The following is a 26,270-nucleotide window of genomic DNA, read 5'->3' as shown; positions in this document are numbered from 1 at the left end:
GTGGAGTGGGGGGCTGGAGGACTAGAGGGCAAGAAGCGGGTGGTAGGGGTGGTGGAGTGGGGGGCTGGAGGACTAAAGAAGGGGTTAGAGGCGGTAGGAGTGGCGGCGTGGGGGGCTCCAGACCTATTGGAGGGAGAGTCAGGCTGCGTGTTGTTCCTCCAGGGTGGGAGTGGGTGTCTGGGTTGTGGAGCCGTTGGCTTTGCTCTTGGGCAGCAGCTTGCGGTTCAACATCCGGCTGAAAGTGGCCGTGCGTTTCTCTCGGTCCACACTCACAGGTTGCTCCAGGTACACCAGGTCGTTGTGCGACTGGCTCATACCCGGGTCCTTGCACTGGCGGCGCCGGCGGAAGAACAGCTTGGCACTCTTTTGAAGGAAGCCGCCTCCTGGTAGGAGGAAGAGGAAAAAACAAGACAAGGTTGTCGTAAACTAATATATTTCAACAATAACTGAAATGGTGTCCTCTACATAGCCGCGGGAAGTAGTTTGGGGATGGGGTTGCAGTGGTGTCAGTTCTGTTAAACCACGGGTATGGCAAAGTGGGGTGTAGAAATACATTTACTGTACTTCTACACAATTTTAAAACTATAAAATGCTATTTGGAGAAGAGCAAAAACAAAAATGTCCCCCAGACATTTTCACCCCAATATGAGCTTTATATTTGGTTTCAAGGTCTGCGGAATGGCCTGTACAACGTACTACTCAAACTCATGATACATATTGTAGGCTACTGTTGATGGAATTTATAGGTTTAATTTAATGACTAGAATATTCCACCCTGAAGCCATATAATTGTATGAAATGAATTAGAATATATAATTGTATGAAATTGATTAGTATCATACAATTATAATCAATTACGTGTGTAGTGCTAGTCAGTAAAATTATAATAAATTATGTGTAATTTTAGTCATGATGTGTGTAGTTTGTCAGAATTAGGGTAAAACAATATAACTGTAACAATGTCGATTATAGTATCTTAAAAACAGACTGTCTGAGCAAGATTCGGTGCCGACCTTGGCTGGGGGGCCACAGAGTACTTCCCAGGGTCTCCCTATCTTGGAGGGGGGACAGGGAGTGATTCTCACGGACTCCCCTAATTTTTGTCAGCTGGGTAGCAGGACAGTATGTGCATAGGATACCTACTCATTTATCCTACTTGTGGAGCACTGCAAAATGACAGATGCAAAATACACGCTATCAATGCCCACTTTAAATACCAACATCAATGTGAAAGTAACCAGAGCATAAAACAGCTGACGCGAATGCAAACTATGCCAGATAAATCCTATACATGCACTGAAATAAAAGGCACACAAAGGAATGACTTAGCCTACAACCGGGAAGGACACAAAGACAAACAAACTCGACCAAGAAATTAAGAAAAATCGACACATTAAGGACGTGCCTGTGATTCAGCACCGCTGAATGGACAGCGCCTCGGTACAGGTAGGCACAGTGTAGCTCCACGTCTCTGTCTAGTAGCCAGCTAGAATAAGGCTATTCAGTTTGTGGGCAGTTAGACATTTTCTGGGCACAGTCGAGTTGCCTACAATGCTTATATGAAAACCATCGGAGTGACAGGCGGAAATGCATTATACCAGAGGCAGGCAGGCTAAAGGTAGGGATGCAGGCAGAGGATGATGATGTAGGTCTACATCAAGAAGTTTTTAAAAAGTTAGCCCAACTAGGTAATCATTAATTATTTGCAATTCCTCAACTATCGTTCTGTCACTGCAAGACAATGCACATTTGTTATAGCCTACAAGTGTTAATGTCTCTGAAGCCAAAAAGACATGTACAGTGCATTTGGAAAGTATTCAGACCCCTTGATTTTTCCCACATTTTGTTATGTTACAGCCTTCTTCTAAAATTTATTAAAATTGTTTTTCCCCCCTTCATAAATCTACACACAATACCCCATAATGACAAAGCAAAAACAGATTTAGACATTTTTGGAAATGTATTAAGAATAAAAAATTGAAATATCACATTTACATAAGTATTCAGACCCTTTACTCAGTACTTTGTTGAAGCACCTTTGGCGGCGATTACGGCCTCGATTCTTCTTGGGTATGACGCTACAAGCTTGGCACACCTGTATTTGGGGAATGGCTCCCAATCTTCTCTGCAGATCCTCTCAAGCTCTGTCAGGTTTGATGGTGAGCGTCGCTTCACAGCTATTTTCAGGTGTCTCCAGAGATGTTTGATCGGGTTCAAGTCCGGGTTCTGGCTGGGCCACTCATGGACATTTAGAGACTTGTCCCAAATCCACTCCTGCATGGTCTTGGCTGTGTGCTTAGGGTTGTTGTCTTGTTGGAAGGCGAACCTTCGTCTCAGTCTGAGGTCCTGAGCAGGTTTCCAAGGATCTCTCTGTACTTTGCTCTGTTCATCTTTCGCTCGATCCTGACAAGTCTCCCAGTCCCTGTAAGACATCCCCACAGCAAGTTGCTGCCACCATCATGCTTCACCATAGGGATGGTGCCACATTCCCTCCAGACGTGACGCTTGGCATTCAGGCCAAAGAGTTCAATCTTGGTTTCATCAGACCAGTGAATCTTGTTTTCATGGTCTGAAAGTCTTTATGTAACTTTTGTCAAACTCCAAGCAGGCTGTCATGGGCCTTTTCCTGAGGAGTGGCTTTCATCTGGCCACTCTACCATAAAGGGCTGATTGGTGGAGTGCTGCAGAGATGGTTGTCCTTCTGGAAGGTTCTCCGATCTCCACAGAGGAACTCTGGAGCTCTGCCAGAGGGACCATCTGGTTCTTGGCCACCTCCCTGACCAAGGCCCTTGTCCCCCGATTGCTCAGTTTGGCCGGGTGGCCAGCTCTAGGAAAAGTCTCATCGTCACTCAATGCCTAGGTTAACCTCCACTGTATTCACATCCTACCATACCCTTCTCTGTACATTAAGACATGAATCTATTCTCCCGCGCCCAGAAACCTGCTCCTTTTACTCTCTGTTCCGAACGCACTAGACAACCAGTTCTTATAGCCTTTAGCCGTACCCTTATCCTACTCCTCCTCTGTTCCTCTGGTGATGTAGAGGTTAACCCAGGTCCTGCAGCACCTAGCTCCACTCCCATTCCCCAGGCGCTCTCATTCGTTGACTTCTGTAACTGTAAAAGCCTTGGTTTCATGCATGTTAACACTATAAGCCTCCTCCCTAAGTTTGTTTTATTCACTGCTTTAGCACTCTCTGCCAACCCGGATGTCCTAGCCATGTTTTGAATCCTGGCTTAGGAATGCCACGAAAAATCCTGAAATTTCCATCCCTAAATATAACATTGTCCAACAAGATAGAACTGCCAAATGGGGTTGAGTTGCAATCTACTGCAGAGATAGCTTGCAGAGTTCTGTCATACTATCCAGGTCTGTGACCAAACAATTCGAGCTTCTACTTTTAAAAATTCACCTTCCCAGAAACAAATCTCTCACCGTTGCCGCTTGTTAAAGAGCACCTTCAGCCCTCAGCCTTGCCCTGGACACCATATGTGAATTGATTGCCCCCCATCCATCTTCAGAGTTCGTACTGTTCGGTGACCTAAACTGGGACATGCTTAACACCCCGGCCGACCTACAGTCTAAGCTAGATGCCCTCAATCTCACACAAATTATCAAGGAACCTACCAGGTACAACCCTAAATCCGTAACCATGGGCACCCTCTTAGATATCATCCTTACCAACTTGCCTTCTAAATACACCTCTGCAGTCTTCAACCAGGATTCAGTGATCATTGCCTCATTGCCTGCGTGCGTAATGGGTCCGCGGTCAAACGACCACCCCTCATCACTGTCAAACATTCCCTAAAACACTTCAGCAAACAGGCCTTTCTAAATCGACCTGGCCCAGGTATCCTGGAAGGATACTGACCTCATCCCGTCAGTAGAGGATGCCTGGTTGCTCTTTAAAAGTGCTTTCCTCTCCATCTTAAATAAGCATGCCCCATTCAAAAAATGTAGAACTAAGAACAGATATAGCCCTTGGTTTACCCCAGACTTGACAGTCCTTGACCAGCACAATATCATCCTGTGGTGTTCTGCATTAGCATCGAATAGCCCAAGCGATATGCAACTTTTCAGGGAAGTCAAGAACCAATATACTCAGTCAGTTAGGAAAGCTAAGGCTTTCAAACATTCCAAAACGTTTTGGGACACTGTAAAGTCCATGGAGAATAAGAGCACCTCCTTCCAGCTGCCCACTGCACTGAGGATAGGAAACATTGTCACCACCGATAAATCTACGAAAATTGATCATTTCAATAAGCATTTTTCTACGGCTGGCCATGGCTACCCATACTCCGGCCAACATCTCAGCACCCCCTGTAGCAATTTGTTCCCCCCCCCTGCTTCTTCTTCACCCAAATCCTGACAGCTGATGTTCTGAAAGAGATAAAACATCTGGATCCCTACCAAATCAGCTGGGCTAGACAATCTGGACCCTCTTTCAAAAATTATGCAACCCCTATTACTAGCCTGTTTCCAACTCTCTTTCGTGTCGTCTGAGATCCCCAGATCCCCAGTACGGAAAGCTGCCATGGTCATCTCCCTCTTCAGAGGGAGAGACACTCTAGATCCAAACTGTTATAGACCTATATCCATCCTTCCCTGCCTTTCTAAAATCTTTGAAAGTCAAGTTAACAAACAGATCACCAACCATTTCGAATCCCACCCTACCTTCTCCACTATGCAATCTGGTTTCTGAGCTGGTCATGGGTGCACCTCAGCCACGCTCAAGGACCTAAACAATATCATAACCGCCATCGATAAAAGACAGTACTGTGCAGAGGTATTCATCGACCTGGCCAAGGCTTTTGACTGTCAATCATCGCATTCTTATTGGCGCACTCAATAGCATTGGCTTCTCAAATGACTGCCTCGCCTGGGTCACCAACTATGTCTCAGACAGAGTTCAGTGAGTCAAATCGGAGGGCCTGTTGTCCGGACCGCTGGCAGTCTCTATGGGGTTGCCACAGGGTTCAATTCTCTGGCCAACTCTTTTCTCTGTAGATATCAATGATGTCGCTCTTGCTGCTGGCGATTCCCTGATCCACCTCTATGCAGGCGACACCATTCTGCATACATCTGGCCCTTCTTTGGACACCGCGCTAACAAACCTCCAAACGAGCTTCAATGCCATACAACACTCCTTTAGAGGCCTCCAACTGCTTTTAAATGCAAGTAAAACTAAGTGCAAGCTCTTCAACCGATTGCTGCCCGCACTACAAATATCTAGGTGTCTGGTTAGACTGTAAACTCTCCTTCCAGACTCACATCAAGCATCTCCAATCCAAAATTGAATCTAGAATCGCAACAAAGCCTCTTTCACTCATGCTGCCAAACATACCCTCGTAAAATTGACTATCCTACCTATCCTTGACTTCGGCGATGTCATTTACAAAATAGCCTCCAAAACTCTACTCAGCAAATTGGATGTAGTCTATCACAGTGCCATCCGTTTTGTTACTAAAGCCCCATATACTACCCACCACTGCGACCTGTACGCTCTCGTTGGCTGGCCCTTACTACATACTCGTTGCAAAATCCACTGGCTCCAGGTCATCTATAGGTCTATGCTAAGTAATGCCCCGCCTTATCTCAGCTCACTGGTCACCATAGCAACACCCACCCGTAGCACGTACTCCAGCAGGTATATCTCACTGGTCATCCCCAAAGCCAACACTTCCTTTGGCCGCCTTTCCTTCCAGTTCTCTGCTGCCAATGACTGGAACGAATTGCAAAAATCACTGAAACTGGAGTATTATATCACCCTCTCTAACTTTTAGCATCAGCTGTCAGAGCAGCTTACCTATCACTGTACCTGTACACAGCCCATCTGTAAATAGCACACCCAACTACCTCACCCCCATATGATTACTTACCCTCTTGCTCTTTTGCACCCCAATATCTCTACTTGCACATCATCTGCACACCCATCACTCCAGTGTTAATGCTAAATTGTAATTAGTTCACCTATATGGCCTATTTATTTCCTACCTCCCTGCTCTTCTACATTGGCACATACTGTACATATACTCTTTCTATTGTGTTATTGACTGTACGTTTGTTTATGTGTAACTCTGTGTTGTTTGATTTTGTCGCACTGCTTTGCTTTATCTTGGCCAGGTCGCAATTGTAAATGAGAACTTTTTCTCAACTGGCCTACCTGGTTAAATAAAGGTGAAAAAAAGAGAGAAGCAGCAGGAAGGTCATTTTTTAAGCCAAGTTATTAAGCGGAGAGGAGGGAGAGAGGATGGCTGCTCTAGCAAGTGGGGGAGGAGCTGTAAGTTACTGTGAGCGAGTGAAACGAGGAGCAGGGAGACAGCATCCAACCAAGCAAGCCAACTTGCGTTATAGTAGACTAATAGCTGCCATAGCGCGGTTATTTATCATCAAATATGATTACATAGTACCCGTCTTGACCCCATCATACCGGGAGACGCTAGTTAAGCTCTCTCTCTCCTTTTTCAACATTTTGTTACGTTATAGCCTTATTCTAAAATTGATTAAATAAAAAAAATGGTAATCTACACACAATACCCCATAATGACAAAGTGAAAAAAGGTTTAGAAATGTTGCTAATTTATTAAAAATAAAAAACAGAAATACCTTATGAAAATAAGTATTCAGACCCTTTGCTATGACAATCTAAATTGAGCTCAGGTGCATCCTATTCCCATTAATCATCCTTGAGATGATTCTACAACTTGATTGGAGTCCACCTGTGGTACGATCAATTGATTGAACATGATATGGAAAGGCACACACCTGTTGATACAAGTCCCACATGCATGTCAGAGCAAAAACCAAGCAATGAGGCCAAAGGAATTGTCTGTTGAGCTCCGAGACAGGATTGTGTCAAGGCACAGATCTGGAGAAGGGTACCCAAAAAGTCCGCAACATTGAAGGTCCCCAAGAATAGTGGCCTCCATCATTCTTAAAAATGGAAGTTTGGAACCACCAAGACTCTTCCCAGAGCTGGCCGCCCGGCCAAACTGAGCAATCAGGGAAGAAGGGCCTTGGTCAGGGAGGGGAACAAGAACCTGGTGGTCACTGACAGAGCGCCAGAGTTCCTCGGTGGAGATGGGAGAACCTTCCAGAAGGACAACCATCTCTGCATCACTACACCAATCAGGCATTTATTGTATCGTGGCCAGACGGAAGCCACTCCTCAGTAAAAGGCACATGACCGCTTGGAGTTTGCCAAAAGGCACCTACAGGACTCTCAGACCATGAGAAATAAGATTCTCTGGTCTGATGAAACCAAGTTTGAACTCTTTGGCCTGAATGCCAAGCGTCACATCTGGAGGAAACCTGGCACCATCCCTACAGTAAAGCATGGTGGTGGGAGCATCAAACTGTGGAGATCTTTTTCAGCGGCAGGAACTGGAAGACTAGTCAGGATCGAGGGAAAGATGAACAGAGCAAAGTACAGAGAGATCCTTGATGAAAACCTCAGACTGGGGTGAAGTTTCACCTTCCAACAGGACAACGATCCTAAGCACATAGCCAAGACAACACAGGAGTGGCTTCGGGACAAGTCTCTGAATGTCCATGAGTGGCCCAGCCAGAGCCCGGACTTGAACCCGATCTAATATCTCTGGAGTGACCTGAAAATAGTTGTGCAGCGATGCTCCCCATCCAACCTGACAGAGTATGAGAGGATTTGCAGACAATGGGAGTAACTCCCCAAATACAGGTTTGCCAAGCTTGTAGCGTCATACCCAAGAAGAATCGAGGCTGTATTGCTACCAAAAGGTCTGAGTAAAGGGTCTGAATACTTATATAAATGTGATATTTTATGAATTTACTTTGTGTGCTAAAAAAAAAAAGAAAAGTTTATGCTTTGTCATTATGGGTATTATGTGTAGATTTATGAAGGAAAAAAATGATTTCATCAATTTTAAAGTAAGGCTGTAACTTAACAAAATGTGGAAAAAGTCAAGGGGTCTGAATACTTTCCCAATGCACTGTAGTTCCAAGTTGGCTAAACTTGAAATATAAAGATTAGCTGGTTACTCACTTCTACATGGGCTTGTGCTTGAAAGATTGTTTATGAAACCCGTGTTCATTTTCTGTTTTCCTGCTACAAGAAGTTAGTCATTATTAGTGAATGTGCATTATGCACGGTTCTAGTTAAATTTGAAACAAAAAACACATTTTAAGAGACAGACTTGAAAGCCAGATCAGTGATTATTGCAAAAAAGGACAAAATTTTACAAACCGGAAATTCTTTAGATCATTGAAAATGCAGTGTATTTGACCTTTAAATTGTACAACAAAGCGTATTCAGAGAAAACATAAATTTTTTAAAAGTGATATATTGTGAATCGTTAAGATACGATTTTTAGGCCATATTGCCCAGCCAACTGTTCTTGAAAAATAGCACCGACCTTGATAGAAGTGCACCTAAAACTGCTCCTACAACTCAGCTTGGAGCTGTTGCGGCCTAAAAGATGTTATACCATCTGAAAGAAAATGTGAATGTCACATTTCATAGATGGATAGCACGCTAGTCTAGTCACTACTGTACCAAGCTACTAACAGCTGCTTGTGAGGTAACTTACTCTTCAGGAAAACATTTCTGGTTATCAATGGTATCCTCTTTAAGATGGCAAAGAATAAAGAGACAAGGGAAGGGTGGACATAGGAGGAAGGAAAAATTAGAAATCAGATCACGAGATGGAAAGAGAGAGAGACAGACACTAAAAACAACAGACTGGAGTGGTGACCAGGATCATAAGGACTTGAGTAGAGTAAGAGAGTTACCAAAGTGATATGGCCGGTAGAATATTTTAGGAGAGAATAAGGTTAAAAATAGACACAACAATAAGATCTTAAAGATTTGCCACAGTGCCGGCATAGGGCACCATCCCATAAACTCTCACCCCTGCTCTTTTTGGAGCCTGACTCTGAGATGCAGAGGGACATGGAGGTTTTATCTGCATTCCTGTCTGGGTCCTCTTCTGCTTGGCTCTCCCAGTCCTCCAGGGCCTGCTGGGCTTGAGCCTGGGCAACTCCACTGGGGCCCTCCTGGGGTTCTGACCACGCGGCTGGGGGGTTGCTACTGGCTCCTACTACTGACGCAGTCGCCACAGAAATCTCCTGAGATCCCTGCTCCGACATGGAGGCATCCATCGCAGCAGCGTAGCCCACCATCAATGCCATCTCATCATCCTGAGAAAGAGGGGTCTAGGAAATGGAGTACAGAATAGAAAACCCACTCTTAACATTTCAAAAAGAAGAGCTGAAGAGCCTCTAAGAGGTAGAGAGTAGCCTAGCGGTTAGAGCTTTGGGCCAGTAACCAAAAGGTTGCTAGTTTGAATCCCCAAGCCAACAACGTGAAAAAAAATGTTGCTCTGCCCTTGAGCAAGGCACTTAACTCTAATTGCTCCAGGGTCGCAATCAATAATGGCTGATCCCTGACTGTGACCACAATCTTTGTGGGTGTCTCAGTGAGGGTTTGGATATGCAAAAAACATTTGCATTTCACACTTGTGCAGGTTACCCACTTGCAAATGGGCAAATATAAGCATCCCCTATTTGACCTTTGGAGTGTACTGCCGAGCTGCACTGCATGGTATGCCTTTGAGTTCAAGTGTCTTTGGGTTTCAGAAAAGCCCTAACCAAATCTTACGTATTATTATGGTACCTTGGCCACTCCTGAGATGATGATGGTGCTCTTCTTGACCGGGGACTTGAGCTTCTGCTTGGCTGACTCGTGGAGCTGGCGGATGGCGGCCTCTGCTACGGGATCAGACCCATTGAGCATGAGCAGCTCTGTGTCTGAGGAGGACAGGGCCTTGCTCCCCATCGTCCCCAGCATGGATGGCTGCTCTGACACCCTCCGAGACGACAGCTTGGACTTGGTGCTGCTGGGAGGCTTCAAGGGGGTCTCTGAAAACATACAAGATCACTTGGATAAGATCCTTATCATTTTATTGACAATAATACCGGTAATTGCATTCTATACATTTGAGTTAAAATAAGCTGAGCCCATCTCCTGTAAGCAACATCTCATAGTAATGCCTAGACAAGAGGCAGTCATGTGTTGAATAAAAGTCCAAAAGCCTGAACATCAAAGCCTCAGAGAATAGTTGATAGTATGTGGACAAGGAGGACTAAATTACCTCCAAATATTGCCATACATTTACATTTCAGTCTTTTAGCAGACCCTCTTAGCCAGAATGACTTACAGGAGCAATTCAGGTTAAGTGCCTTGCTCAAGGGCACATTAACAGATGTTCCATCTAGTTGGCTCAGGATTCGAACCAGCGACCTTTCGGTTATTGGACCAAAGCTCTTAACCCCTAGGTTACCTGCTGTCATACTTTTGGGGTTCCATCTTAAACGTTAATTGTATTGTTAAAGACTCAATACGTACGCTGGGTTGGATTTTTGCTGAGTCCAGGCAGTAGAGGTCGAGCTGGTTTACTCTTCACTGCAGTGATTGTGGTGACCACAGTACCGCAGGGCATGACCGTGCGGTCCATCTCCACTCTCTTAGTGGGGGCTGGAGTAGGGGGCTGCCAAGACCGCACCTCGCTAGGTTCCAAGTAGGTAAACTTGGGGACGAGAGAAAGGATGGAATGACATGATTCATTGTGTAAAACGGTAAGGTAATGGATATGAATTTGATATGTATTAAGATGTTAAAATGTCCAAAGCAGATATTGTTATTTCTATATCAAATAATTTCTGGGGAACAATTAAGTAACTTACTGTGAATCTTTTCAATAAAATGTCCAAAAAGAAACAAAAATAGCTTCTTAGCTAAGAGCAATTTGACGAGCAAGAATTTTGCTAAGACGGTCTGGGAGTGAGGAGCAGAAAACTAGCTGTTATTGGCAGAGAGGTTTGGAACTCTTTCTTACTGGTCTGTTAACCAACTGGTGATGTCACCAGGCAGGTCAAAACTCCATCCCACCAAAACAGGCTGACATTTCAAGGGGTCTTTTTTCACAGCTCTTACAGTAAAAGGGCATTATCATAATTTTCACAATATTATTCCTACCTCAGTGTGGAAATATATATAAAACACACTGAGCCTTAAAAAAGGTAGTTATCTTGCCTCAGCAGTAAGTGACCCAGTCACTTGGTCTTTGGATATGAGGGCAAATGTTTGCTGTCCTTTGGGTTGCTTCTTCACCAGATCAAAAGGCACGGACACTTGACCCATTAAGGAGTCTGTCAGGAAGACAACACATCCCAATCAGTTTGCTATAACAAGACTTCATACATACAGTTGAAGTCGGAAGTTTACATACACTTAGGTTGGAGTCATTAAAACTCGTTTTTCAACCACTCCAAATTTCTTGTTAACAAACTATAGTTTTGGCAAGTCGGTTAGGACATTACTTTGTGCATGAAACAAGTAATTTGTCAAACAATTGTTTACAGACAGATTATTTCACTGTATCACAATTCCAGTGGGTCAGAAATGTACATACACAAAGTTGACTGTGCCTTTAAACAGCTTGGAAAATTCAAGAAAATTATGTCATGGCTTTAGAATCTTCTGATAGGCCAATTGACATAATTTGAGTCAATTGGAGGTGTACCTGTGGATGTATTTCAAGGTCTACCTTCAAACTCAGTGCCTCTTTGCTTGACATCATGGGAAAATCAAAAGAAATCAGCCAAGACCTCAGGAAAAAAATTGTAGACCTCCACAAGTCTGGTTCATCCTTGGGAGCAATTTCCAAACGCCTGAAGGTACCGCGTTCATCTGTACAAACAATAGTACGCAAATATAAACACCATGGGACCACGCAGCCGTCATACCGCTCAGGAAGGAGACGCGTTCTATTTCCTAGAGATTAACGTACTTTGGTACAAAAAGTGTAAATCAATCCCAGAACAGCATCAAAGGACCTTGTGAAGATGCTGGAGGAAACAGGTACAAAAGTATCTATATCAACAGTAAAACGAGTCCTATATCGACATAACCTGAAAGGCCACTCAGCAAGGAAGAAGCCACTGCTCCAAAATCGACATAAAAAAGCCAGACTACAGTTTGCAACTGCACATGGGGACAAAGATCATACTTTTTGGAGAAATGTCCTCTGGTTCGATGAAACAAAAATAGAACTGTTTGGCCATAATGACCATCGTTATGTTTGGAGGAAAAAGGGGGAGGCAAGCTGAAGAACACTATCCCAATCGTGAAGAATGGGGGTGGCAGCATCATGTTGTGGGGGTGCTTTGCTGCAGGAGGGACTGGTGCAATTCACAAAATAGATGGCATCGTGAGGAACGAAAATGATGTGGATATATTGAAGCAACATCTCAAGACATCAGTCAGGAAGTTAAAGCTTGGTCACAAATGGGTCTTCCAAATGGACAATGACCTCAAGCATACTTCCAAAGTTGTAGCAAAACGGCTTAAGTACAACAAAGGTATTGGAGTGACCATCACAAAGCCCTGACCTCAATCCTATAGAAAATGTGTAGGAGGAACTGAAAATTCTACCAAATACTAATTGAGCGTATGTACACTTCTGACCCACTGGGAATGTGATGAAAGAAATAAAAGCTGAAATAAATAATTCTCTCTAGTATTATCCGGACATTTCACATTCATAAAATAAAGTGGTGATCCTAACTGACCTAAGACAGGGAATTTTTACTAGGATTAAATGTCAGAAATTGTGAAAAACTGAGTTTAAATGTATTTGGCTAAGGTGTATGTAAACTTCCGACTTCAACTGTATAATTTTGCTCACAAACAAGTCACTGTATGAGTAAAATGACAACATTTTAAGGCCATCAGACATATTTAAAGGGTGATAAAAAAAAGCTTGAATTGTTCTTAAATTCAAATATTGTGGGTGTGTATCAGACATACTATTAGTGTCCTTACCTCTCCCTGTGCCTAAATTTAGAGATACAAAACAAATATATACTTACTCTGAGGTTTCCCATCATCCAGCAGCTGAATATTGAGCTCTTTTGATCGTCCATTCAGCTCACTTGGTGAGAGAGAGGAACATTTACAAAACTGAGAACGAGCAACAGGAAGACAATGAGGGAGAGAAAGGGACTATGGGTTGGATATTATGCGACTGGGTGGCAAGTGTTTACTATGAGATTGAGCTCACATGCCACTATAATGTCTACTAGCTTCATTTTTGATATCCATATAAAAAGGGCTCTGTAAAGACTCTCTGGCAGCAGCAGTAGCAGTGGATCTCGAGTCTAGACTCACAAGATGAAGGGCTGGTCCCAGGCTGGGCTGGCTGTGTTCTGTAGGACTGAAGTGGAGAGTTTCTGTGGAGGGTTGTCTAGCTGCAGCACACACAGGGGATTCATACGGCCTGCGAAGTGGAAACAACAGAAGAGGAGTTCAACAGAAATGCACGGCACCATACAAATCAAACATTGGGGTTGATTGGTACAGTACACTGACAACCCAAGTCATGAGCATTATAATGTTTGAACATTAGATTAAGTCGACGTTAAATTAATTGTTGGAAAATGGAATAAAATTGTAATTGACGTTGGATGTCTGAACCTACAGTATTAGAATGAGTTCATTATATTTCTATGGTCTGAACACCTTAGTTTAGGCATAAACATTTTTTGGGACATTACTGCTATTAGCCCATAGAAATGCATTGAATAAAAGAGTCACTACATGGAACATATTTTAGATTCTTCAAAGTAGCCACCTTTTGCCTTGATGACAGCTTTGCACACTCTTAGAATTCTCTAAACCAGCTTCATGAGGAATGCTTTTCCAACAGTCTTGAAGGAGTTCCCACATATGCTGAATACGTGTTGGCTGCTTTTCCTTTACTCCGGGGTCCAACTCATCCCAATTGGGTTGAGGTCAGGTGATTATGGAGGCCAGGTCATCTGATGCAGCACTCCATTACTCTCCTTCTTGGTCAAATAGTCCTTACACACCCTGGAGGTGTGTTATAGGTCATTGTCCTGTTGAAAAACAAATGATATCCCTGTTGAAAAACAAATGATATCCCATCTGGTTTGTGCTTAGTGGGACTGGTGTATCGCTGCAGAATGCTGTGGTAAACATGCTGGTTAAGTGAGCCTTGAATTCTAAATAAATCACGACAGTGACACCAGCAAAGCACTCCCAAACCATCACACCTCCTCCTCCATGGTGGGAACCATACATGCGGAGATCATCCGTTCACCTATTCTGTGTCTCACAAAGACACGGTGGTCAGAACCAAAAAAATCTCCAATTTGGACTCATCAGATCAAAGGACAGATTTCCACCGGTCTAATGTCCATTGCTCGTGTTTCTTGGCCCAAGCAAGTCTCTTCTTATTATTGGTGTCCTTTAGTAGTGGTTTCTTTGCAGCAATTCGGCCATGAAGGCCTGATTCACGCAGTCTCCTCTGAACAGTTGATGTTGAGATGTGTCTGTTACTTGAACTCTGAAGCATTTATTTGGGCTGCAATTTCTGAGGCTGGTAACTTGAATGAACTTATCCTCTGCAGCAGAGGTACTCTGGGTCTTCCTTTCCTGTGGCGGTCTTCATAAGAACCAGTTTCATCATAGTGCTTGATGGTTTTTGTGACTGCACTTGAAGAAACTTTCCGAGTTCTTGAAATGTTCTGCATTGACTGACCTTCATATCTTAAAGTAATGATGGACTGTCATTTCCCTTTTCTTATTTGAGCTGTTCTTGCCATAATATGGACTTGGTCTTTTACCAAATAGGGCTATCTTCTGTATACCACCTCTACTGTACTGTCACAACCCAACTGATTGGCTCAAATGCATTAAGGAAAGAAATTCCACAAATTAACTTTTAAGGCACACCTGTTAATTGAAATGTCTTCCAGGTCTATACATCATGAAGCGGGTTGAGAGAATGCCAAGACTGTGCAAAGCTGTCATCAAGGCAAAGGGTGGCTACTTTGAAGAATCTGTCATTTAAAATATATTTTGATTTGTTTAACACTTTTTTGGTTACAACATTATTCCATGTATGTTATTTCACAGTTTTGATGTCTTCACTATTATTTTACAATGTAGAAAATTGTACAAATAAAGAAAAACCCTTGAATGAGTAGCTGTGTCCAAACTTTTGACTGGTACTGTATATATTTTGGGACATGTATTTAAACCCTTATTTTAGGCACTAAACGATATCCATACATATACACTTCCATTCATTTTTTAAACTGGTACTGTCAGATGACTCTTGTTCCTAGTCTTGAAAATTTCCAGAGGGTCATAATAGTTTGTAGGCCAAACCGTATGGATGCTACTGATGTTTTCGTGAGAAGACCGATTTTCGGGATGTCTCACGGTCTGAAAAACAGATTTAGCTCTGCCACCTTTCACCGCAGATGCGGAAGGGAGATATTGGCGGATGAGGTAGATTGAGAAGCAACTCATGCAAAAAACAGATCTCTCTAGCTGAAACAGATGGACTGATGTTTTTTTAGTGTTATGTAAATTAGATGTTTGCGGGTCTGACAGAAATTGCAGAAGGGTTAATAGCAAGATAGTTACTTGTAGTGACCAGTATGTTTACATTGAGGGTACAAAACATTAGGAACACTTGCTCTTTCCATGACAGACTGGCCAGGTGAATCCAGATGAAAGCTAAGATACCTTATTGATGTCACTTATTAAATCCACTTCAAATCAGTATAAAGTAAGAGGAGACAGGTTAAAGAGGGATTTTTAAACCTGGAAACAATTGAAACATGGATTGCGTATGTGTGCCATTCAGAGGGTGAATGGGCATGACAAAATATTTAAGTGCCAGGTAGGTTTGAGTGCGTCAAGAACTGCAACGCTGCTGGGTTTATCCAACTTGACACAACTGTGGGAAGAATTCAAATCAACATCGGCCAGCATCCCTGTGGAACGCTTTCGACACCTTGTAGAGTCCATGCACGGACGAATTGAGGCTGTTCTAAGGAAAAAGGGGGGTGCAACTCAATATTAGAAATATCAGTGTACATGTCAATTTTTGAGATTAAGTCAGTCTGGCTATCAGGCTTGTAACTGAATGAATAATGTATCAACTGGTGGAGACACAAGTTGCCCTGGCTATTGCATAGCTGCTGCCTCCTTGGCTTTATGCCACACTGCACATTTCAACAATAAACCCTATCAGCATAGTTGTCCTCTTAGCTTTAATGAAAAAGAAGCAACCGGGGAGAGAAGTGTGTGAACACTACACATCTAATTATCAACAGCAATGTTGAACTGGTAAACTAGGACTGCTAAATCGTTGCCAAAAATGTGTACGTGTCGGGTAATTATAATCTTGTGGAAGTTTACTTGTGGGGCCTCATGTTCTCTTTCATTTGTACAGAATGTCACGTGTTAAAAAATGAATCAGTTTGACCAAGTAATCACTAAAAGAAATATCCAAAATACAGTATATTATTTTGTTCTTTTGTTTTTTAAAGAAATGTATTGAAATATATTCTTTAGGATGTCTATTTATAGTAATTTTTTTCTATGAATTAATGTCCCTCACGCTCTTCTCTCTCCCTGCTGTGGCTGATGATCTGCAGCTCTGACAGCCCTGCTACTGTAGGAGAGTTTGGAACCACAGTGAGTAGGCTTCAATGGGTTCAACTGATGTCAGAAAATAACAAGTCTCAGCGGCTCCTTGAGGTCCACGCTACTGTTATCTCTGCTGGCAGCCACCTCAACATGAGGCACATGTGGCGCTGTAGCAACACTTCATTGTTTTGCCCATGTGTTCATGGTTGAACCAGGTTGTGATCCTGTTGTGTCCCTCACCTGCAGCACCGTCCTCCTGCTCCTTACATGTCACCCGGATATTCTTCACCAGCAGCTTCCAGTCGTGAGCGCGGGGGGGCTTGGGCGGTGATGTCACCTGCTTACAGGCCTCCTAGAGAAGCAGACAGAGAACATGCCGATATTAGGTACTACCATATACTATATAGTGGAGAGAAGTGTAGAGCTACACGGTGTGCATGCTTTTGTTCCAGCCCAGCATTAACACACCTGACTCAGGAATGCGTGGTGGAGACTAAGCAACCTAATTATGTTGATATTCAGCACTTCTGCATATCAGGCAATCTATCAATAGAGAGGTATAGAAATGGCCAACAGGTGACAGGAGCACAATGTGCTGACAGGGTGCATGTGTTGTTGTATGTCTTCGACAGGTTGACACAGAAGGGGAAATGTATTCCTGTACAGTCTTGTCAAAATCTTCCAGTACTGTCCTGATTCTGCAAAAGTTATATAAACCCGGAACTTTCCTGTCCCATCCCGATAAAAATCCCTCCCGTCTCGAACTTGTTCTCAACTGGCCTACCTGGTTAAATAAAGGTGAAATAAAAAGAATGGGTCTTCCAAATGGACGATGACCCCAAGCATGCTTCCAATGTTGTGGCAAAATGGCTTAAGGACAACAAAGTCAAGGTATTGGAGTGGCCATCACAAAGCCCTGACCTTAATCCCATAGACAATTTGTGGGCAGAACTGAAAAAGCGTTTGCGAGCAAGGAGGCCTACAAACCTGACTCAGTTACACCAGCTCTGTCAGGAGGAATGGGCCAAAATTCACCCAAATTATTGTGGGAAGCTTGTGGAAGGCTACCTGAAACATTTGACCCAAGTTACACAATTCAAAGGCAATGTTACCAAATACTAATTGAGTGTATGTAAACTTCTGACCCACTGGGAATGTGATGAAAGAAATAAAAGCTGAAATAAATCATTCTCTTTACTATTATTCTGACATTTTACAATCATAAAATAAAGTGGTGATCCTAACTGACCCAAGACAGAGAATTTTTGCGAGAATAAATGTCAGGAATTGTGAAAAACTGCGTGTAATTGTATTTGGCTATGGTATGTAAAACTTCCGACTTCAACTGTACATAGACATGGAACATTAGTCACTTTAATAATGTTTACTCTTTTCATATGTATATACTGTATTCTATTCTACTGTATTTTAGTCAATGCCACGCCGACATTGCTGGCTACAACTGGAGTGGGTTGATGGAAGGGGAAAATGACCATATATTTTACATTTCATTTTTATTAAGTAAACTATAAATCGTTTTTTTTTCTTTTCCACACATTGCATATTTCTATCTCCCCCCCAAAAAACTGTTTATAACTATTCCTGTACTGCCTGTTCCTTTGGTCTGTCAATCCTGTCCTGACCCACGGGAGTCTTGTTCCAGTGTCAAACTGTAATGTCTTCCTCTCACCTTGACCTCTGTGGCCTGAGCAGGCCTGCAACTCAGCATCACGGAGGGACGCGCCGCACACAGCAGCTGTCTCAGCACGTCCTTTATTGCAGCCACACTGGGGCCTGTGGCACTGTCCTGACAGACAAACGGATCAACACTCCACCATCACATCACTAGCAATCATCTCCATTACAGTTTGACTTGCCTGGACTGATGATTTTTGGAAACATAAAAAAATAAAACATGTTGAGGTTTGCAGTTTACCCTCAGGAAGTATTGAAGATCTTAGTTTTTCAAATGTTTGCCGTATATATATTTTATACCACAGACTGCGGGTTATGGGCCATACCTGTGTGAAGCTGGGGCTGAGCTGCAGGTCCCATGTCTCCAGATGGGACACCCCCCAGCCCACCCAGACCTCTCCTTCACCCTCCCTCATCTGCAAGTCCAACTGGGGAACAGAGGGCAACAGAACGACTATGAGCAACAACACAGTTGTTGTATTATCCCAAATACACGCTTCTCCCCTGCAGAGTGCAAGCCAACACAATGAGCTGTAATTGAGCAGTCCACCATAGAGAGAAAAAGAGAGTAAGTGAGAGAGAAGGAGAGTGAGCGAGTGTGGGAGAGAGACAGACAGAGGGCTATAGAGGGAGAGAGAACTGTGTGCTACTGACTGGGCCATCCTGTCCCAGCATGCCTAAAATCCACTCTGACTGTACAGCCAACTATGTTACCAAACAAAGGCTTTTTCTGATAGCACTAAAATACAATATATATATTTAGCAAAAATCAAATTGATGAGTAAAAATAGGTTTTGGTCATACTGGAAAAAGTGTAGTCCTTAGTGTTACATAAAGCACAGTACAAATGGAGTCAAGTAATGGTGAGTAAAGTACAGCAACCATATTTTGCCAGAAGCACTACTATTTCCATGGGAGATGTATCATCAATGTGTGGGAAAATGTTAACAAACACGGTGTCATTATGGTAATGGTAAATGAATATAGCCTAGTGTCTTATGGTTTAGGAAAAAATACCTGAGAACAAAAGGATTCCATTTAAAGTAACCCATTACGTCAGTCACATGAAATGCCCCACTGCAATGATACTACAGTTGTGTTACAACTGTGTGGTTACACATGGCCAAAGTGCACTAAGCTGCAAAACCACAGAGCGTGTGAGTGAGGCAGAAAGAGAAACACACTGGCTCAATATACTGTTCAAATATATCCCTCACAATCACTCATAACAAGAACAGGGACCATTCTAGTGTCAGTCAGTCACAATGTGAAAAAGGATGAAAATATTACAAAAGGCCTTCCCCCAGGACTTTTCCAGACCAAACTGAAGAAGGGAGTATGATTTTTTTTTAAACAATAGCCTCCCTCTACCCCTCCCAAAAACAACAACCAATCCAAAACCCTAACAAAAGGTGTCCTGACCAAACCAAACATAGTCCTGGCTTTAGATTTTTTACCTCTCACTGGACTTGTATTTATGGCAGGATCAGGCCCACAACGAGGCAACAAGTCAAGCACCAGATTTATTAAAAAATAGCTTTAATTCAATTGGGTTAACTTCAACAGCCACTTACTAGCCGTGCATTTGCAACCGGCTTAACAACTAGCTCAATAACTTAGACGGGATGGAAGCTTATAGAGCTTTATATAATATACCCACAACACACACTCCGGCTGTCTTTCTCACTTTCATGATGTTAAATATGAAACCACAAGTAGTACTAGGCTACAGCAAGCAACCTAGAGGGGAAAACCAGCAGAGGGAAAGGCTAGATTGCTAAAAATGATGGGTGAGCCTGAGTCAGAGATTTGACTTTAAATCGTGCCCAGTTACGGGCGATGCTAATAAAATGGATGTATCAAGCCATCTCTACCTTGTTTAACATGAAAGAGGGAACATTTCTCAACATCACTTTTTGGGTGAGAAATTATTCTTAATTTCTCTCTTCTCCAATGACAAAAGTAGAGAAGGAAAAATGGGGCACCTTTACCAAGAAGGGGCACCTATACCCCTTCCAGTATTTTACATTAGACAGACAGTGATTTAAATAAGGTATCCAGGACATCTTCCAAACTCTAGGCCCTCGCCATTTAATCCGATTCTCATAGCAGCAGCAAAGCTAGCTGAAGTGTGTCATGTTTAATAAATCACAGAGGTTCCTCCATTAAGACAACACAGGGAGAGAACCAGGAGCCCACCCTCCTCCTCCTCTCTTCCTCACCTCTCCCTTTGTTTGTCTAAAGCATCGCTCCAATAGAGATGGGAAAGATGTTAGCTGCAGATGTAGTGGACATAACTGTTGTGTTCCTTTACCTGCAGTTCAAGTGGAGATATCTTCACGCTGTACCTACAGGGCTCTCCTGGAGACATGGCTGATGGTGATGCACTGAGGGAGAACTGAAGCTTGTCCCCGACAACCTTGCATTGTGCAGCCTAGGGGAAGACAAGACAGCATACAGTTACAATAGTACCGTACGGTAATCAAGGTTACACAAAAAAACTATTTGAGGTAAAAAGGTGCTTGGTGCTAAACATGCCCAACCATAATTTTGGTATTCTTGCAAAGTACATACATGGTTCACATTCAGACTTGTTTACCTGGTTTTCTTCTTAATGTGTGTGCGTGTTTTTTTTTTTTTTTTTACTAGTTCAGTGTGTGACAACAATCAACTTGAAAGCTCCAAACATGAAGTATGTCATCATACTTCCCATTTCTCCCAGCAGGATCCTCCTCATCATCACTTCCCTCATCTCCTTAGTGTTGACCTGTACTGGGCTGGCTATAAGGAGACAGCTACTAAGCTTCTTACTGCACACTCACTCATGCAGGCAGGTCAAGGATAAGCCTTTGTTTACCAAAGTCTCTAAATACAATGAAGCAGCATCTGGATCTTGCATATTACAGAAAATCCTAAACAAAATAAATTGAGCAGGCATTTAAAGGTGCAATGTGCAGACATCACTTCGACATTTCCTGGTTGCTAAAATTCTAATAGCTCTCCTAATTTCAGTTTGTGACAAAACAAACAAGTGCAGAGAATCATTGTATCATCTAAACCGCTGTGAAATATATTTTCAATAACCAAAAATAATGTATTTTCAGTTGTTTGAAGCTGGTGTACAAAACCGAAAATGTAAAAGATGCAAAAACAAAACGTAACAACGGCAATCGTAGAAATAGCACACATAGAACAAATCTACTGCTTTTTAGACTTGCTTTCAATGAGAAGGACAGATCTATAACTCACGTCTATGTGGATTTGGTCAGGTCGCCCAAAAAGTTAGGTATTGCAGCTTAAATAACAGACTAGTCCATCTGAAAAACCCTGCTTTGCTTTCCTTTTCCATACAAAATCTGCTAATGCTATTGGTGAAAATATTATTGATTTACTGAGAATGTATAAAAACAGTGAGAATTCTCTTCACCTTTTTAGAAGAGGCGCTGGTTATATGAGGATCCCATAAACTTGGAGATGGAGAGGAGGTCGTAAAAATGTGCTATTGGCTCTGGCCAGACAATTTAAGGCGAGGAGGAAAATGTCTGGAAGTGCCAGTGAAGCTAATGGACATTGTGTGAATCAGAATATTGGCCACTGCGGACCTGAAATGAAGTTAAAAGGCTGCAGCACCAATAGAGCACTGCCATTTACATGTACTATAGAGGCTGGTTATGATATTAGGGCACATGGATTAGGAAATGGCAACAGCATAAATGCTTTCTTTACTAACTGTAGCTAATGTTTAAGAGTCCTCCACTGTCAAACTCTTACCTCAAACTTGATTTTAATCAAGAAAATAAGCATTTGGAAACAACAATGAACCATATCTGGAATATACAAAATCATGTACTGAGCTTTTCATTCTGTGTGCAATTTGTCGCTAGCCATTCGATGAGAGCCAGTCTGAGACACAGGGACTTTATCTTACCTTCTGACCAGCAGCTTTTTTGAAGCTGGACACTTGGCCAACCACCAGCTCTGATGACTGAAGGCTCTCCTCTTCAAATGTTAGTTGCACTGGGTTCTGTGTGAGTTAGGAGTACCTGGGTCAGGTGGTGGTCAGCAAAAAACTATGCCCCAACAACTGACATTATCTCAACATTACACTTCATTTTTGACAGTTTCAACTAAAGAGTCAGAGAACATGTTACAAATGGATCATGTTTACAATTTGGTATGAGGTGAAAAGGTTACAAGGCACAGTAGCAAGGTACAGGAATCAAGATTGTTGACACTGGATTCTGTGAAGGTGATCTCTTCTACTACAAGGCTTACATGTGTGCTCAGGTCTTGTTTCATTTAATACAGATCCTGTATTCATATGTTGTTTGTTCTGATATTGTAGATTCTTTCTAACGTCTGTCACTGACTTTCCTATTCATTTATTTAGCTACAGGCAACTTGTGTAAATCCATAGTAATTTGGAAAGATAAATAAACTAGTGTATGGGTCATGGGACTCACCCCAGACTTCCTCGATTCGTCATTCAACGCTCTGCACCAAGCACCTCTCCATTGACTTTTCCAGCTTTTCAGTGACAGCGCCCATCCCAACAGAGCGTCCGCTTCCTCCGAAACCGCATTGTTTTGCTCAGGCTTCTGTATCCGTAGATCTTCGTAAAAATACTGTATTAGATACAGTATCAATGTAATGCTGGATGCAATGAACAGTGTTACCATGCAAAGCCACTGCAAGTCTCCCAAAACAGAATTTGAAAGGGGACTTTCTGAGTCAGTCATCCTCAGCAACTGACTTAAATAGCTGGCTAGCTATTTATTTAACTAATGACAATGGTCTCTTGAAAGTAAGACCAGTACAAAAACATGGTCTGATGCGCTTTTGAATTAAGTCCCCGTCATTCAAGACAATTAAGTTAGCTAACGTTTGCCATCTAACTGAGTTATGGATCCAGCTATATTAGCAATGAGACCTAGTCTTATCAACAAGTTCAACCACTGAACCAGTAACTCTATGCAATGTTAGCCTCTTATCTGGTCAATAATATCGTGGTTACTGACGGAGGCTCAACATCCAACTAAAATATCCCAAGATGAGTAACTATAGACTTCAAGGAAGTAGTTAATCCTTGCTAACGTTAGCTATCTGGTTTGAAAACTGCAGTAGAAAGCTAAGTGGCTAACAAGCAAGCAATATGAATGGTTTCCTTAAAGTTATTGCAAGTAACTTAGCTACCTACTAAATAACGGAGCATTTTGAGTAAGTTAGACCAAGCAAGTTCGAGCAAGCTCCACTCATCTCTAACGTTAGCTGCACATCATTGTATCAAATGTCTGTGTTTGCTACCTAGCCCCTAGTATTGCTAGCCAACAACAGTAAGTTAGCTAACTACACATAACGACGAGCTTTTCATAAAAATTGGCTAGCTAGCATCAGACCTTTCTCTCATTTCGATTAACGTTACAAGTCAACGTCAGCTAATTTGGCAAGTTATCTAGCTAGCTAATATCACGTAGTCCAAAATGTAATGTCAATGAATCGTTTCTGGCGTCCATGGCGTAAAGCCAAGTGAAAGTTTTTCGTGGCTTCAAACGACGAAAAAAAATCTTATTTTGTGAAGTCCTTATCTATAAAGCCTCATCACACGCTTAAAGACCATCTCCGATACCGTCGATGACCGATATCGAAAAATTGCAAATGTCATGTGATGTGGCATGAACTGCTATTCCCAGAGTGCATAGCGATATCTAACTAAAGCGCTTTCATCTATACTCTAGTGGGTTTTCCCAAAATTTAAATTCTATCTTCAAATACATTTGAATTTCTAAGAAAAATCAGCGTTTTCATGTAGAAATAACTGCAATTACATAGCTTTTATTGATCGTTTCTGACTTATAGCTGACTTGTATCTTATACACGTGTTGTTACATTGCTAGGGTATAAGAACGGATACAAGGTTCGGATTGGTCCACAGGACTTTCCGTAGTTTTCCCGATGTGTTTACAGAAGTAGTTCCTCCCCTTTTTAGTAGGACAGCGAAATGCAGTTTGTGTGTCAGCATGTTGTTATTAATAAATACTTATAAAGAACATAGCTAGGAACAACACATTTTCTACACATGTTGTAATATTAAACAAGTCAGTCTAAAAGTAACGTGTTCTCTTGATAACCATCGAGCTTGCCACAACGTTTGATGCGTTAGTAGCTAGTTAGCTACTTACAATAGCTAGCAGTAACGTTAGCTAGCTAGCTTGTGTTGATGTTTAGCCCAGTTTTATGGAACGTGAACAACAGTTGAAGGGTGTGCTGGAATAGCGAATTCCCCCATATATTCCATCTGCCTCTGTGGGGAAGCAGATCACTATGAACTGCCGTTCGGAGGCTCTAGAAGTGTCGGTGGAGGGAAGACAGGTGGACGAGGCCATGTTGGCTCTGTTGCACACTATCTTATTGCATCGCAGCACTGGGAAATTTCACTACAAGAAAGAGGGCACCTACTCCATTGGTACTGTTGGCACACAGGACATTGACTGCGACTTTATTGATTTCAGTTTTGTTCGTGTTTCTTCCGATGAGCTTGACAGGGCCATCAGGAAAGCAGTAGGAGAATTCAAGGTAGGCCTATATGATGACTGATTGTTTGTTGAACTGTATAGATATTATCCACTAAAACGTATAGCTAGATATTATATGGGTTATGTCATGTATAACCATACTTGTAATTTATTGGCATCCATTGACCTCTGGATCTATATTGTGCTTTACAGGATGCCATGGGCAATGGGACGGATGGAATGGGACAAATCTCACTGGAGTTCTACCAGAAAAAAAAGTCCCGCTGGCCTTTCTCTGATGAGTGTATTCCCTGGGAGGTCTGGAGCATTAAGGTCAATGTCGTTAACCTGGCCAACGAGCAGGAGAGACAGATCTGCCGAGAGAAAGTGGGCGAGAAGCTGGGTGAGAAGGTGATCAACATCGTGGAGGTGATCAACCGGCACGAGTACCTACCCAAGATGCCCACCCAGTCAGAAGTGGACAATGTGTTCGACACCAGCCTCAAAGATGTCCAACCTTACCTGTACAAAATCACTTTTCAGATCACTGATACGCTGGGCACCTCAGTGAGCACCACCATGAGAAGGCTAATAAAAGACACCTTAGCACTGTGAGGGCACCTCAAAATGATGTGCATCTTAAAACATGGCTGTGGGTAGCCTGGTTCCAAATCGTTTGGGCTATCTTGTCAACTCTTATGGTTGGGATCATAGGATGACCATAGAAGTTGGCAAGAAAACACAAACAGATCTGGGACCAGGCTAAATTGTGGGCCTTATTGACTATGAGATGTAATTGCTTCATTGACATGGGCATTTGCAGGCCCGTGGGTGTCTTAACTATTAGTTAGTATGCTAGAAGTACAACCACCCAATGTCTAATCAGAAAGTAAAATCACTTTTTGTTTTTACCTTTATTTAACCAGGTAGGCTAGTTGAGAACAAGTTCTCATTTACAACTGCAACCTGGCCAAGATAAAGCAAAGCAGTGCGACACAAACAACAACAGAGTTACACATGGAATAAACAAACATACAGTCAATAACACAATAGAAAAAGTCTATATAGTGTGTGCAAATGAGGTAAGCAGTCATTTTACAATCCTAGTTATCTATCCCTACTCTTTCTCTAAATGCACTTGTCAACACTGAAACATGACCTTTCACATCCGATAGTACAGAGTATAACATTGTCAAGTACCATTTTTGCTTTTATGTTTTTTGTATGAACAAAGTGCTACAAGTAACATGTCTGTCTGAAGCAGGTTTTCATTTAATAACTGCTTTATGGAAGTTTTAATTATCTTTTCAAGTAATTTTCTGATTTATGTTTGATATTTGCTTCTAAGAAAATGATGTGAAGAAAGATGTTTCACTTTTGAAAATAAAATGTATCACCTGAATTAATTTCACATTCCCAATTGTTATTTTAGAAAACCACCTGCTACTATGCTTACTGATGTTAAGGACAAGACAGACCAACACGGACATTGGTCGTTCGTGGTGGGTTGCCATCCTTTTGCCTCTGACCACAGAACCTCGTTAATTATTTTATGATAATTT

General features: G+C 42.3%; 2 protein-coding genes across 2 annotated transcripts; one reads left to right on the top strand and one right to left on the bottom strand.

The window, feature by feature from the left end:
- Window positions 1–40: 40 nt before the first annotated feature.
- On the bottom strand, window positions 41–23,884 carry LOC129868287 (C2 domain-containing protein 2-like). Its single transcript, XM_055942124.1, has 13 exons — window positions 22,660–23,884; window positions 22,125–22,220; window positions 20,511–20,630; window positions 18,523–18,624; window positions 18,192–18,308; window positions 16,742–16,853; window positions 13,205–13,313; window positions 12,907–12,968; window positions 11,069–11,184; window positions 10,382–10,562; window positions 9,650–9,894; window positions 8,886–9,189; window positions 41–383 (listed from the first exon to the last, which is right to left on the bottom strand). Exons 1-13 carry the CDS (start codon window positions 22,933–22,935, stop codon window positions 139–141), a joined length of 2,085 nt encoding a protein of 694 aa, XP_055798099.1. The 5' UTR covers window positions 22,936–23,884; the 3' UTR covers window positions 41–138.
- A 258-nt stretch (window positions 23,885–24,142) lies between these two features.
- LOC129868285 (autophagy-related protein 101-like) lies at window positions 24,143–26,114 on the top strand. The gene is made up of 2 exons (XM_055942122.1): window positions 24,143–24,769; window positions 24,922–26,114. The coding sequence occupies exons 1-2, from the start codon at window positions 24,518–24,520 to the stop codon at window positions 25,321–25,323; spliced, it is 654 nt and encodes a 217-aa protein (XP_055798097.1). The 5' UTR covers window positions 24,143–24,517; the 3' UTR covers window positions 25,324–26,114.
- The last annotated feature ends 156 nt before the right edge of the window (window positions 26,115–26,270 follow it).

This window comes from Salvelinus fontinalis, chromosome 13 (assembly GCF_029448725.1).
Source record: "Salvelinus fontinalis isolate EN_2023a chromosome 13, ASM2944872v1, whole genome shotgun sequence".
Lineage (NCBI taxonomy): Eukaryota > Metazoa > Chordata > Actinopteri > Salmoniformes > Salmonidae > Salvelinus > Salvelinus fontinalis.
This window is presented reverse-complemented; position numbering and strand designations above follow the sequence as displayed.

What these genes read in the sequence shown, in the direction of transcription:
- LOC129868285 (XM_055942122.1), top strand. Translation starts at nt 24,518, where the DNA reads ATGAACTGCCGTTCGGAGGCTCTAGAAGTGTCGGTGGAGGGAAGACAG. An exon ending in AAGCAGTAGGAGAATTCAAG is followed by an intron (nt 24,770 to 24,921) that starts GTAGGCCTATAT and finishes TGTGCTTTACAG; the next exon opens with GATGCCATGGGCAATGGGAC.
- LOC129868287 (XM_055942124.1), bottom strand. Translation starts at nt 22,935, where the DNA reads ATGACTGACTCAGAAAGTCCCCTTTCAAATTCTGTTTTGGGAGACTTG. An exon ending in CAGCAAAAATCCAACCCAGC is followed by an intron (nt 9,895 to 10,381) that starts GTACGTATTGAG and finishes GTATGTTTTCAG; the next exon opens with AGACCCCCTTGAAGCCTCCC. An exon ending in AGGCTCCAAAAAGAGCAGGG is followed by an intron (nt 384 to 8,885) that starts GTGAGAGTTTAT and finishes TCCTCCTACCAG; the next exon opens with GAGGCGGCTTCCTTCAAAAG.